The 14,499-nt window shown below is 39.7% G+C and overlaps 1 protein-coding gene across 3 annotated transcripts in view; it reads left to right on the top strand.

The window, feature by feature from the left end:
- Positions 1-14,499, top strand: part of ZNF106 (zinc finger protein 106) — a 46,571-nt gene that overhangs the window by 17,137 nt on the left and 14,935 nt on the right. For 2 of the 3 annotated variants that reach the window (XR_011141481.1, XM_068945983.1), the window contains exons 5-12: positions 1,841-3,937; positions 4,933-5,560; positions 6,549-6,618; positions 8,259-8,413; positions 8,496-8,583; positions 8,898-9,242; positions 12,924-13,710; positions 14,096-14,151. Coding sequence is in view for 2 of the 3 variants with exons in the window: in XM_068945983.1 (XP_068802084.1) it covers positions 1,841-3,937; positions 4,933-5,560; positions 6,549-6,618; positions 8,259-8,413; positions 8,496-8,583; positions 8,898-9,242; positions 12,924-13,710; positions 14,096-14,151 (4,226 nt within the window). In the remaining variant the exon portion in view is untranslated. The remainder of the gene's footprint in view (positions 1-1,840; positions 3,938-4,932; positions 5,561-6,548; positions 6,619-8,258; positions 8,414-8,495; positions 8,584-8,897; positions 9,243-12,923; positions 13,711-14,095; positions 14,152-14,499) is intronic. The other variant, XM_068945984.1, reaches the window with a different exon arrangement.

Below are 14,499 nucleotides of genomic sequence, written 5' to 3'. Positions count from 1 at the left end.
GATGTTATAAAGCTCTGATTTGCAGTCTTTAAAAGGAATTGGATTTTTTGTTAATGTCACACTTGAATCCTGTAATCAATCCTTAATGAAATGTCTTACCCGTTTCTTATTGCTTACCATTATCTGAACATAACTCTAGTGACTCACTGTGAAATACAGTGCTACAGAGAGTAACAAGCATGGCCTTTTATTTTGCATGTGACGCCACAAGTGTGTGTTGTTAATGTAATGTTATAACTGGGACTATATTGTTTAAATAGATTTATTTAATGACAGTGGTATTAAATGGGTGTATGATATTTGAATTTGGCTCCTGCTTTCTGTGGCTGGAAATTCCAATTAGTGTCTCAAACAGCACAAGTCGCTGTTTGGTTTTGAAGCTGTTCTGTCATACTAGGGGGTGTCCCTGTATTGCACGGTAGTTATGTTTTTGATATTGATCAATGTAGATCGTAACAATATCACTTTTATTGCTTCTGTTCAGTAAAAACGTAACGCTATCAGTAGTATTGGTATTCTGAGATAACCGAAATCTTAAAATCTATCTCTGTTGGATGCAGCTTTGGAAAAAAATAAGTTACTAATACAGCAAAATTGTTTCCATTAGATCATAATCTAGTTGAGTCGGCTCTTAGAACTAATGGTATCACTTAGACACCATTCCTCTGGCCGGTTGTCTCAGAGCTCACTTTATCTCATGCCGTAGTCCGATAATAGGGTGGTACCCATTTCAGCTTAGGCAGTAATTATTTGCACACCTTTTTAGCAAAACTGGAACGTGCTGAAAACTTGCAGTGTGAAGGGTGATGCAGTATGAATTTTCAGTTCACCCTGAAGTCTGCTGTTTTATGAGCAGAAACAGTGGTGTAAACGTTTTCTATCTTGCTTTCCCAGGGACCTAGAGTGAATGTATTCCTCTAAGGTCAGAAGGAAGCAGTTCTGTAATCAGGTTTTGAAAAAATCCTCATGAAAACTCCGCTTTGGGTAGGATAAATACTTACAGCATTTAAACTGCTGACCTGGGAATAGCTGTTGGCATTAAGGTAGCATTTGTCTTTAAATGTACATGTGATCGATTTACCACGTGTTCATGACAGGCTGCCAAGCGCAAGCCTTATCAAAAGGGCAGTACGTAGTGGTTCTAGGAGGCTCTTAAAAGTAGTCATTGCATGCTGTGGACTGTTTCCGTCAGTTAAAACAAGACAAAATATTTTTGTATCTGAGGCACAACTTCTGTCAGTGTTTTACGTGTGTGTTGTAATTTAAGCTTTTTAAACCGAGACACGATATCATTGTTTGCTCTGATTACTAGAATTACTGCTTTTCTCAGCCTAAATTTCCTTTTATTTTGTATCAATTCACCCTAGTAATGCTATCTACCACAAGCAGAATAGTCTTCAGAAAAAAAAAATCTCATCCAACTAATAATTTTTCTTCTATCTTGTAAGACCTACTCAAATTTCAAAAAGATTGTACAACACAAAAGTTTCTTTTTTGCTTGTCTGTTATTAGTCCCATATCTAGTAAATAGAAAGGAATATTCCCTTCTGACTTAAATCAGAAATATTTAAGAATTTTTCTGTTGAGTTGTCCGTACACCAAATCGGTTGTCCTTGTAAGAGCAATTTTGGAATATCAGATTTAAGTAAAGGTACAACACTAGCCTTGAAGGTCAAATGCTACAGAAGCTGGAGGAGCAGAACAGCTAAATAAGTTGCTTCCTTTTCTTTTCATGTATAATATTTTCTTCCCAGTGCAGATAAAATGGATGGCGCTTGTGTTCTATTGGATTTCAAGTGGAATAGAGTGAAAATTCAGTTTTCTCTAAATTGTTTTGTAGGCAAACTGAACCATGCTGTGCAAACCAAGAATTAGAATGTGATGATAGGAGATCACAGAGAAGGCGAGAAGAAAGAGCTGCTTACAAAGAGAGAGAAGCTTATGATCAGTCATCGTGGCATCATCATAATCCATCACAGAGGGACTGGAAATGGGAAAAGGATGATTATGTTAGTCCTAGGCAAGGCAAATTTTCACACTCTCTGAGGAACCTTAATATAAACAGACATCCAGGTGGCCCGAGGGGACGCTCTGGGTGGCACCAAAATGTTTCAGGAAACCCTTCAAATCGGCATAACTATGGGAATTCTGGAAATGCTTGGCATCCAAGTGGGCGAGGAGGAGGAACATCAAATTGGCATCATGGTGCCAGGGGGAGAAATCCTACTTGGCACTCCGAAGGAACAGGTAATTTTTCTAGCTGGAATTCTAAGAATTATGGAGGAAACTGGAAATCTAGTCCTCATTGTGCAAACGGCTGGGATTTCAGAAGCGCAGGAGATGGATATTCATTAGACCCAATTAAATATAATAAGGAAAGGTATACATGGCAGTGGCAGGAGAAGGACACCATTGATACTGTGCCATATAGAGATCGAAATAATAGGCGTGAGTCACTTGATTTTACTAGTGATAAACTTCCTCCTGAGGGGGCCCTGGATTTTGGTACTTCCAAGCAACCAGATAACAAAGCCTCAAGAACCAGTGGAAAAAGTGGCAGTCCTTCCAGAGATAAAATGTATCGCTGGACTCCTTACCCATCCCAGAAAGCTGCAGAGCAGCAATCATGGTCTGAAGATAACGTTTCTAAAACTCCAGAGAAAACAGATTCTGTATTTACGCCTCTTACTGATTCATCAATGAAAGTGAAAACTAGTGAATCCAATGCAGGCCTCGCAAAACTTAAGAAACGGGAAGTACCTTCCCACACTAATGTAATCCCAGATTACCTTGATTCTTGCAAGGTAATGACAGACTGTTCTAGTGGTGAAAAGCCTGACAAAGATGATGGCAGAAGTAGTAGGATGCCATCACTGAAATCCCCTCTCCTTAATATCACAGACATGAAGTCTTCTTCCCAAAAGCAGGACACACAGAATCTCTTAAAAAATGTCAAGCTTCTGTTATCCTCGACTAGTGGTGAACAGCAGAATCATTTGAATGCACTGAACTTGGAAACTAAGAGTTTCCCCTCTTATGCATCGAAGCCGCACAGTGCGTGTGCAGGTAACTTACAAGGCAACAGAGATGTGCTTGGCAGCAGTCTTGGAGAACCTGTTAATAACCTAAGTGAAGCACAGCAAAAACACGAAGAACTTCAATGCAGCCGCTCCTTACAAAATCCTCACTTAAGCTCTTGCAAGGATACGAGCGATCAGAATATGGAAGAAGCTGGGAAAGTCTCTCCGAAGAGCAAGTTCAGACTAGATTCATTAGAGGATGTGAGTGATGATGAACTAACAGGGAGTGACAAATCTGAAGCAAGAGTTGAAAAGTTGAGTTCTTCTGTTAGTTCTTGTTTACCCTGTGACACTCCAGAAGGTAAACCTGCTGCCTCTGAAAGGGAAGATGATGAAAAAAGCGCTGTTTCAGCTATCTCTTCTGCTGATAAAAAAGATTCAGTGTTTCAGATGGAATCCACATCATCTCCGAGCAGTCAGGACCATTTGCAGGTGGACTTGAAAACTACGCAGGAAGGAGAAGGTGATGAAGAGCATGTGAAGTCACGTGATCACTTTGAAATGGAAGGTTTTGAAAATCCTTCAGATCATGAGCTGCAGAAGGGAGGAAGCCAGTCATTAGGCCTCCTTCTTCCTGATTTAAGCAAACTTGGCCTCCCTGCCTCTCTGCAAAGAGACCTGACACGACATATTAGTCTGAAGAGCAAAGCTGGGACACATCTTCCAGAGCCCAATCTCAATAATGCACGGCGAATTCGGAACGTTAGTGGCCATCGGAGAAGTGAGACTGAGAAAGAGTCAGGGCTTAAACCCACCCTCAGGCAGATTCTTAGTGCTTCCCGGAGGAATGTAAACTGGGATCAAGTCATCCAGCAGGTAACCAAGAAGAAACAAGAACTTGGCAAAGGTTTACCAAGGTTGGTAGCTTTCAAGTCTAAATATGCCTTGGGGAGGGGGGGGCCTTGCCCCAAACCTTAAACGCGTTCCATAATCCTAAAGCTAAGGCTTCAGAAAGAGTTTTGCTATACCACCATCTTTTGCACGTATAGATAATTTGAGTCTATAAAGATTTCTTGCTGCTGTGGACGTCTATCCACAGGTAAGTAACTGTAGTCTGCTGCTAAAGAGGTCACCTTGCTGCTGTTGCTCAGAGAAGAAGCTGATTCTTACCAATTCATAATGATTGCTTAATATCTGAATATGGACACTAGCAACATATTTGCATTTCAGGCGTTAGTAAGTAGAAGAATGTAAAAAACGTAGTGAAGATGTAAACAACGTTGCAATTGCTTATTCATGTATTCGAACTACAAGCACTTGCTTTGTCGCAAGTGAAATAAATGTTTCCTTTTCATTTGTTAATCTGATTTAATCTGATGAGCAGTTTGTTTTTGTGTTTAGAGGAAGCAATTATAAAACATTTCACCTATTTGAAACTTTTTATTAAGCCTTATGTAGGGGCTGTTGCTTCAAGCCTCTTGCAAATATGTCATCTTTGCTTGTTGCAACCTTGGTAGAGGTGATTCTGAAAATGATGCAGATTTTGCTCCTATCTGAAATTTTCCTTCAGAGGTAAGCTGCAGTAACAGAGCAGCAAAGGTAACCACTTGGGGATTTGTGAGTTCATTAACAAGACTTCTGGACAGTATTCAAATTTTAAGAACCCCTATAGCTAATGAAAGTTTGTTTCTGACTTGGAAGTTGTAGCATCAGTTCTTAGCCACAAAACTTAATTTTATGTTATGCAAAAAGATGTTCCATTCCCAGATCAGACAAAGCAGCTGAATAGCAGTGTAATGAGTTGGTAGATCTCTTGATGCAGAAATATGCATTTGGGTAGGTAAGAAAAGGCTTTTTTCTAGATTCATCTGACTTGTTATATGTATGTATTTTTCTTTTTGTCTTGCTAAAGGTTTGGCATAGAAATGGTGCCTCTTGTTCAAAATGAGCAGGAGGGTCTAGAACTCAGTGAAGAGTCTGATCTGTCTACTCTAGAAGGATTCCAGTGGGAAGGAATTTCCTTAGCAGTGCCTGGGTCAGCCAGAAAACGTAGCTTTTCTGAAAGCAGTGTGATTGTGGACCGAAATCCTCCTCCTTATAGCTTCTTCAGTGACCAAGCCAAAACAAAAGAAAGTGAGCAAAGGCAAATAATTGCCTCCAGCCACTCTCATCACTCAACATCTGGGTATGAAGCAAGTGCTGACATTGAGGCTGACTTTAAACGTGAGACATCTTCTCTTCCTTTGTCACCATTTATGTCTGAAAGAACTGAGACAAGTGGAAGGAGACATAGCCTGCAGGTGTCCTCTGAGGTCACAGGCCTCACAAAACAAGATCAGGAGAGTCCAGATAAGAGAACACCTCTTCTTGAAAAACAAAATGTATTGGAAGTCTCAGGAGAAGAAAATACTCTGGCTTCAGATGGTGCTTCGGTTCTTGCAATATCTAATAATGTAGATGCAGCTACAGACAGTAGCTGCACATCTGGTACTGAGCAGAATGACAGCCAAGGAATTGGAAAGAAACGAAGAGCAACAGGAGTAAGTGTGCAATTTTGCACTGCTTTAGGATACTAAAAAAAATAAAATGTTTCTCCTGTCAGTGGTCATTCAATTTTGGAATGATCTCTACAAGGAGGACTCTCTTTCAGTTTGATTATCTTGTACGTTGATGTCTACCCTCAAACTAGTTGGCTTATTTGACGTAATTTTGTGTTAGAATCTTTTTGCCCTCCGTTTCTGCCATTGTAGTGCAGGACTCCTGTTTAATTTTCGCTTGTTAGTTAGAAACTGCAAATGCTCTGTAATTCGTGTTTGGTGACTGGCGTACCATGCTGGTAAACAAAAACTATGAAAATGCTTCTGTGGGAGTAAGCAGTGTTATAGCGAGGACCCTCATATTTCAAAGTTTAAATGAAAGCTAGGCTGTAGTGAAATTATTATTTTTTTTTATTAGGTATTCCTGGTTTTATGGTCAAGCATGGACACACAACCCTTATTACAAAATGATATGTTTAAAATAAGGTAGAAAAAGAGTAAAGGTGATAGCACTTTTGTTCTGTAAACCACAACTTTCTCCATCTGAATATGTTTCCCTGTCCTATCTTGGACTTTCCCAAAGGGGAAAGAAAAAAAAAAAAAAAGTGCTTCTGACCAAAATTAGCAAAATGGCTTAGTTAACTCTAGAAAGGAATAAATCTCACCAATTTCATCCTGTAGAACAGCAACTAGCAAATATGAAGCAGAAATTTTGGACCAAGAGCGTGCATCTTGCACACTTGAGCATGTAGAAGGCTGCCTGCTTATTTAATATTTTATCTTAGCTGAGATGAAAACATAGAACTCATTTTGTTATCCCCTTTTTTAAGGGGAGAGGGAAGGACAAAGTATATGAGAATGTACGAGATGAATTCTATATTCTTCTCTGTGGGTACAAGTAACGCTTCTTGAAAAGACAGTGGATGTTTCAGTGCTTGATTTCGGCAAAATTGCTCTTGTAACTTTTGTTAATAAAGGATTTTACTTGTAGGAGGGATCATCTCCTGAAATCCCCAGTCTAGAGAGAAAGAATAAAAGAAGAAAAATTAAAGGTAAAAAAGGTGAGTAAATATCATGTGTGGATGTGCATGTGTGCACCTGATACAGAGGTTGTAAATACCTAGTAATTCCAACTTGGCTAAAACAGCAATTCCTTTATATTACTTTACTCTTTCTTGGCTCTTACTGGAGGTCGTAGCGTGGACCCCTTTCAGGTCTGTAAGATCTGCAAGATTGGAGCCAGAGCAACTGGCTGCACTGGGTTCCCTTTTCTTTCTGCCCTTCTTCGGGAATGCTGACTGCCAGAGAGCTAGTGAAATTCTGAACGTGGAAGGAGCCACTGGTACCTCCCCCTCTGAATACTGTTTTAATTTTATTGTTTTTAATACCAAGGAATGTAATAGAGATTGCAGAAATCTTCCTGATTTGAACCATCGCTTAACAGTCCTTTCATATCTCTTATTACTGTTCGTGGCTTGTTCAAAATTGTACTTATTCAAGGCATTGAGGATGAGCCCTGGCTTAATAAAATTATACCTAGTGCCTTCGTCTTCTGTCATTGTAACACACTCTCCTCTGAAGAGTCCCATCTTAATCTGACAGAGGTTGTTGCTAGTAGAAGACTTGGTTTCTCCTTTCCACCTGTCCTTTGCATTCCCGGTCACACAGCTGTGACCTTTGCTTTCCCCCATTCAGGAAAGAGCAGTTTGTTGCCTCTCCTGACAGAAAGTCTAAAGGGAGACGCACCCATTGCTCTAGGCCAATTCAGCCAGGCAGCTTTCCCTTTCTGCTTCTGGGTGGTCTTACCCGGAAACCTGTTCAGGAGCCTCATTATAACTTAGGCTGTGCTCTGTCTCTGACCTCTCCAGCAATACTTTTTGGAAAATGGAGTGTCTCGTTCCTTCCTTCTCCTAAGCGGAGAAGACTCTTACTCTGGGATTAAACAGGTCTTTCTCAAAGATGCTTAACACTTTCACGTTACCGCAGATCAAAATGAACCATCTGTGTTTTGTTTGGGGCCCGGAAGGTCATTTTCAGATACTTCGTTTCTCTCCCCATCCACCCATTCCTTAAGAGATGTTTGGAATACAGAACAATTAATATGGATCTTCTTGTGGGAACTAATATCTAATATTTTGCTGCCTGAAAAGGTGTTTTTCTTTTCTTTTGTTTTTTTTTTGGTGGGGGGGTGGTTGTTTTCTCATTTTATCAGCCTCTGTCTTTGTGACCTTCGTGATCTTTTATGGAGACTACTCTTCAATAGGGAAGAAATGGCCTCTGAATTAACTGAATAATTTAAATCTTGTTTAGTGTAAGTTTGCCTTTTTGATTACATTACTGGAAAGTATTTGTATGCTATGTACATAAATATGTTGACAAAAGGTCTTTGGAAGAGAATGACTTTTCTTTTGGTTCAACTTAATTAAATCACTGCTAGCAAAGCTATAATTTAAAAAATTTACTGTAGATTCTAGTTGGAAATCGTATAAGGAGAGTGCTTGACTCTTTTCTCCTATTTCAGGTAGCATGCGAGTTTTCCTGTGCATAGGTATTCTTTCTCAACCTTTTGTACGACTATTGATGCTTGATCTAATTTACATGTTTCTGCATTCAGAGGTGACAGTATTTATTGAGCTGTCATCGCATGTGATGTGTTTTAACGTGTTGTCAAGTGCAGTTATGCTCTCCGTTTGTTTCCCAGAACGTTCGCAGGTAGACCAGTTGTTGGCTATCTCACTGAGGGAAGAAGAGTTAAGCAAATCCCTGCACAGCGTGGACAGCAGCCTCTTGCAGGCTAGGGCTGCCCTACAGGCAGCATATGTTGAAGTTCAACGGTTCCTTGTATTAAAGCAACAGGTAAGAGGTCCTCCGAGTTAGAGGTGAGCAGCATCGGAAAGTGCCTTAATTAGGACTGATTTAAACCACTGCTGTGTTGCAGATCACCATGGAAATGAGTGCACTAAGAAGTCAGAGAATCCAGATCTTGCAGGGGCTACAAGGTATGAGATGCCATGCAACTGCAGCAGGTGAATGCTAACTCTTATTCTCTGAACTCAGTGTCTTATAAAATGCTTTTAGCTTGAATGCACTCATTTAAAATGTGGAATAAAATTGCAGGCTTGCCATATTTGAGTCAGTCTTGTTCAGGTGTGATCTAGCTTTTGATAATGCCATCTGGTGGTGGGTTTTTTGTTTTGGTTTGAGTTTTTTGCAATTTTTTCTCTTCCTTGTCTGCCTGCGTGCTGGAAGTGAGTTCTTGGCACCACTAAACTTTACTGCAAAGTTTTGTAAAATAGGAGCGTATATTTGTTTTGTTTTCCTCTCCTCTTTTTGCCATTAGAAACACTTGACCCTTCTGAACAGTTGGAGCAACTTCCCTGCAGCGTCTCAACTGAAAGAAGAAATAGCAAATCTCAGATGGCAACTGACGTAATTCCGGCAGGCTCCTTCTTGCCTCTTTTGGACACTTTGTCTCCTTCTGCACCTCCATTGGGAGCGTCTGTCCATGTAAACTCATCATTGCCATTCCAGTCGTCTGCTAGCATTACACCCACCACTCCTCCTGACTCCTCTGTGCAAGTTAAACGAGAGCCTGTTTCTCCAAAAATTTCAGAAGAAAATGTGAATTCTGTGCTCCAGACCTCTTCATGTGCTTCACAAGCAGAAATGGTGGAGCGGAAGGATGGTATGTTTGGTCTCTCTTTGTTTTGAGAGAAGCTAGCTTTAAGGAAATGAGGAAAATAGTTTTCCTGAAAGAATAGTTTTCCTGTAAGCTGGGTCTTAAGCCTGCAGTCTATGGTGTAGGGGTGAACTCCCACAGTCTTGAGTACAACTTTGTCAGCTGTATAGGCTTGGAAATTGGGACCTTCTTTATAACAAACCCAAATGAGTTTCACCTTTTTTTTCTTTTTTAAACTTACTGAACACATCTAAATGAAAGGTCATATATGCAGCTAGAGGTTTTTAATTTTAATTTAAAAATGAAACAAACATGAATTTTCATGATATATCCTCTCCAAAAAAACCCAACCCTAAATAATGTATTTAACAAAAAAAAGCCTTAGAAAACCCTCTAATTTTTGTCTCCTACTCTGTATCGTTGCAGTGAGCGTTGGTAGATTAAAATCTACCTACAAAGGGAAAACACATGCTTGAAGGTCTTTTGAAAAAATTTTGAGCACCTATATCAAGGAGATTCTGGTTCCTTATTTGGCCTTACTGGACAAAGCAATTTTTGTGGCATCCAAAATTACTCTCCATCATCTTCTCCCTGTCTTCCCCTCCCCAAATCCCATTGGTCTGGAGTTGTTGGAAAGATTTAATAACCTGATTCAAAGATCATTTGAATTACCATTTCAGTAAATGACTTACTGTAAGAAGGATATTGAGCTCTGTTCACTGACATATATATGTGTGTGTAACAAATTATATATAATTCTTTTTCTCTTGTGGCCTGCCAATAGAGGTATGTGCTCAGTTCTGTCTGGAGGAGGAACTACTGAATTACTCTTACTGAATGTGAGAGCTTCTGTTTCATAAAAATGAAGTCTTAATGGCTATAGCTAAAATTGCTAAGTCTTTATTTTAACATTCTATAAAACCTCCAAAACTCATGTACTCATGTGGTCAAAGGCCTAAATACTGTGGATACTTTTCACTGAAACTTGCTATTGTGACTGAACATACAAACTCAAGATTGGAAGCTCAAACACGCTTTACTTTCTTAAGAGCCTGTAAAGTCAAGTAGGATGACTCTAATGGCAAATGTTAACTTTTCCACTTACCCGTAACCCTTGCAACTTACAAAACTTTATCCCAAATTATCTAAGTCAGATCATTGTTAAGTGTAGCCAACATGGTATTTTTTTTTTCCCTCAGTTAATGTGAAAAATAGTTTTGGAAAAAGCAATACTGTTCCACTTTTATAAGCATATTTTTTTCTCAAGCATAAAATAAGTGTTGGCAACTTAAGCTTGGAATTCTGTAAATACAAGAACTTGATTTTTTTTTAATATCGTTTTGCATTTTTTTTTAGATGTAGAATTCTGTGTAAATAGTGCTCTTTTGATAGAATTTTTTTTTTTTGTAACAATAGTTGAATTTCTTGTATTCCACCATATTACATTCATGTAGTATTGTGAATTTTGTTTAATCTCTTTTTGGAGTATTGGGTAGGTATATTGAAGCTGAGGGGTATACAAGAAAGTATACTCAGTGTAAAATATTTTGAGTTTTGTATTTGTTCACTTTGTTAAGACTTAGCTGGAAAGGAACTACTACCTTTCCTTCTCTGTTCCATTTTTGTTGGCATATGCCATTATGTTGTTTGGTTTTGCTCTTGTTTTTTAAGAACATAGTGGAGAGGACTCATTTTGCTCAAGAACTAATGTTACAGAGTTGGAAAATTCAAAATAAAGATTGAGCGATCATAGCTGCAGTGGCATAGTGTCTTGCTTACAGAATCTTTAGACTTAGCTATACTGACATCTCTTTGCTAGCACAACTGAAGCTGAACGTATAAAGATGCTTTATGTATAAAGATGGCTCTGTAATTCATAGTTTAGCTGTATTTATTACATAAACACAAATTACCAAAAGAATCTTCTTTTGATGTTTGCTTATGAAGTGATTTTTGTTTGCAGTATTGATCAGCCTTTGTATGTGCTGCATTTAAAATGAGCATCTGCCATCAAATGAATTTGTTAATTTGGGAAAATGAGCGTTTGCCATCAAACGAATTCAGTACTTTAGGGGAGAGGAATTCTCTGTGGGTGTAGTACCCACTTTCCGGAGACTCAGTACCTGCGCTGTTGGCTTCCTTGGGAAGCCAGCTCAGCCTTCACGTGAATGAGCTGGTTGCTTTTGCTTTCTCCTCTAACTACCAGCAAGCTTCCCCAATGAGGGGACTGGACGGTTTTGTTTTCTTGCAGCGGTAGACACTGTCTTCTCAATCTCCTCTTGTTTCCTTTCTTTAGATACATGCAGCTCTTGCTGAATACTGAGAATTACCCGCTTCTAGTTTTTAGAAGACGCTAGTCACTATTACCTTCTTGTTCTGTTTTTAAGAGACTTCCCTTCTTCCCTCCCCCATCTTGAGGGAGATGAGGGGTAAGAGATGTTAGAGATGTATTCAGAGTTTAAGGGTTTGTATGTCTTCTTTCTACTGTAACTCAATGTGGTAACTGTTTACACCTTATCTAAACATTCATTTGTTCTGTACACAGGGCTTCCTAACAGGTTGCAGCTGCATTCCGGTTATATGGCTTGGGGGGGGAAAAAAACATTTTTCCGTTGATTCAGTTTAAATATGATTCACCTCATGCTTTCAGTGGATTTTAGTTCTATCTTGGAACTTCCCATCTGAGGAAAGTGTGGGATGAGATGTTTAGCACATTTAAGCTATCTCTAGTTCAGTGGGCAATTTTGAAGCATCAAATATATACTGCGGTGTTTTGAGGACTCCAATAGCTTTGTCAAGGCATTGCTGTAGGTTTTATTTGCCTGTTTCTAAGAGACTGGAGCAGAGAAATGTGTTTCAAATACAGCTAGCTTGCCATTTGTGTTAAGGAATCCCACCTGATGTATGCAGTGAACTTGAAACATTCTGGTCTGGACGGCAGTTGCTGCAAATGTAACTTCTTCTAGGGTATGGGAAACACAACTGTGAGACACTGCCTGCACTCACAGCCTGTCTCAGTTGTGAGGCTGGATCCCTTTATTCGTATTGGCTTCAAATTAAAATGACAGGGGCAGTAGGTTCACCCGGACTATAAAGCTTGCTCTGATGGCTTAAGGTGCTACCACTCCCAAGATAGAAGTACGGTGTCACCGAGTGGCTGGAATGGGATTTGTGTGCCTCATCTATCCTGACTTAGGTCTGGACAGCTTGGTAGAAAGAGCTAATGTAGATGGGTTAAGCACAAGGTCTTCAAGTCATGTCACTGAGCAGCTGAGGCATACTGAGCATGCATTCGGTTCCTACCAGTGTTCTGCTGTAATGGTGACTGTTGGTAAGGGAGCACACAAATGGTAGTAGCGTCTTAAGACAACAGTACAGGATTTATCAGAGGTTTTCTGTCAGAGCTTTGAAAGCATACAGTTCAGCCGGTAGCTTGAGTTATGTGCCACATTCCTTTGCTTCTGGGTACACAGATAAAACCTTTTCTTCCCCCATTACCTTTTTTTTAAAGGCTGAATAGCTGACTGAAACACAGAACATCTGTATGTGCACATAAATGTCCAACATATAGGAGCACATCCTTTGCATCTGTATTTGAATATAAACAAAAAATTGCAAGGAAAGCGATTTTTGCACAGATGTTCGTCTCTATAAAGATTGGGTATAACACTATTGTCTTTTCTTTAGAAGAGATCAGCCAGAAGACTTCAGTGTGTCCAGTTGTCTCTGCAACCGTATCGCTATCAGAGCTGACAGCTTGTTTCCAACACGCTAATCAAGATGTTCACAAGCCTGCTGCGGAGAGGGGAAAGGCCGGACTTGCTAAGAACCCTTCTCCTTCTCATTCACCATCTGGTTTTAGCAAGAGGGAAGCAAATGAAACAGTGACTGAAAGCTTTTTGCCAGACCAGTGTAGCACTTCTCAGCCAAATCATTCAGTCCTTCCAGAAATGCCAATGGATAAAAACCCCAAGTTGACAGCAGAACTGTGTGAACAACAGACAGCAACCACTCTAATCCCAACAGAAAAAGGGAACAGGAGGAGGAGAAAGTTAAGGAAGAAGAAAACTCTGAGGGCAGTCCATGTGCCGGAGAACAGTGATACAGAACAGGACATAATTGACTCAAAGCCCATCAGGAAAGTCAAGAGTGGAAAGTTCCCTAAAGGAGAAAAGGTTACTACATCCACTCCTCCAAGACAGGAGGATGGAGGTACTACTATGCAGACAGCAAGAAACAAAGATGAGAATGGCAGTGATACTTCTCTGGAACTAGTGGAAATTGCAACCCCTCAGTATGAGGTGGTTGACATTGGTTCATCGGAGTCGGGTGATGAGAAACCAGACAGCCCATCCAAGAGGGATTCATGCAGCTCCATTGACCAAGGAGTCCTAGAGGCATCTTGCTCTGGTTATGATGAAGTCAGCTCCACCAGTGAGATTGGTACGAATTATAGGGAAGATGTGAAAAAAAGGTGAGAGTACAGTAGATCTTTCAAAAGCAAAAGTATTAAACTATTTGTAAGAGGCCTCTTATTTTTCTGTCTCTATCACAAAACTTTGCAACATGTGTAACTTGTTATTCCTTTCAGGAATTTTAGCACTGAAATGAGAGGGGGGAGAGTGTCTGTCTACATGTCACAAATTGAATTTGCTTCTTTGAACTAATGTGTATTGTTACCTACTAATTTCTATAATAATTAGAAAAAGGCCATCTTCCGTGGAAACTTTTTGAGCTTATCTGTTACAGACCTATTCTACTTAATGCAGAGTCTTGTATTCTGGAGTATCACTTACATCAGTACTTTGAACCCATGCGTGAAAAGTCCAGTCTCACTGCTGCTTATTTTTCTGTTACAGTGTGGCTGAGACACAGACTTCCATATCATCACTAAGAGGATCAAAGAACTCTTCAGGTATATCTTCTAAGCTTTTTTTTTTTTTTTCCTTTTACTTTGCTTCAAGTGCGTATGGTATTTTGCAAGAATTTGAGTTAAATCTAAATCAAACTACTAGAGGAATTTTGTCCTGAAGATAAAAATCTGCACTAAAAATCAAGTGGAAAGACATACATACTCCTTGCTTGTGTTATTCCTCTTTAGATGTTTCATGCCTTGACTCCTCTGCACCCCTTGTCCCCTCTCCCCTCTTCTGCTCCACAGACTCTGTAAAGTTGTGGGATAAAACAACAAATAATACAATCTTTTTGCGATGTTCAAGATCTTTCTGGGCTTAACACTGTCCAAGGGTCTTCCTGGCGTTTT

Source organism: Struthio camelus, chromosome 5, assembly GCF_040807025.1.
Source record: "Struthio camelus isolate bStrCam1 chromosome 5, bStrCam1.hap1, whole genome shotgun sequence".
Taxonomy (NCBI): domain Eukaryota; kingdom Metazoa; phylum Chordata; class Aves; order Struthioniformes; family Struthionidae; genus Struthio; species Struthio camelus.
Note: the sequence above shows the minus strand (reverse complement) of the source record. Positions and strands in the feature narration are given on the sequence as shown.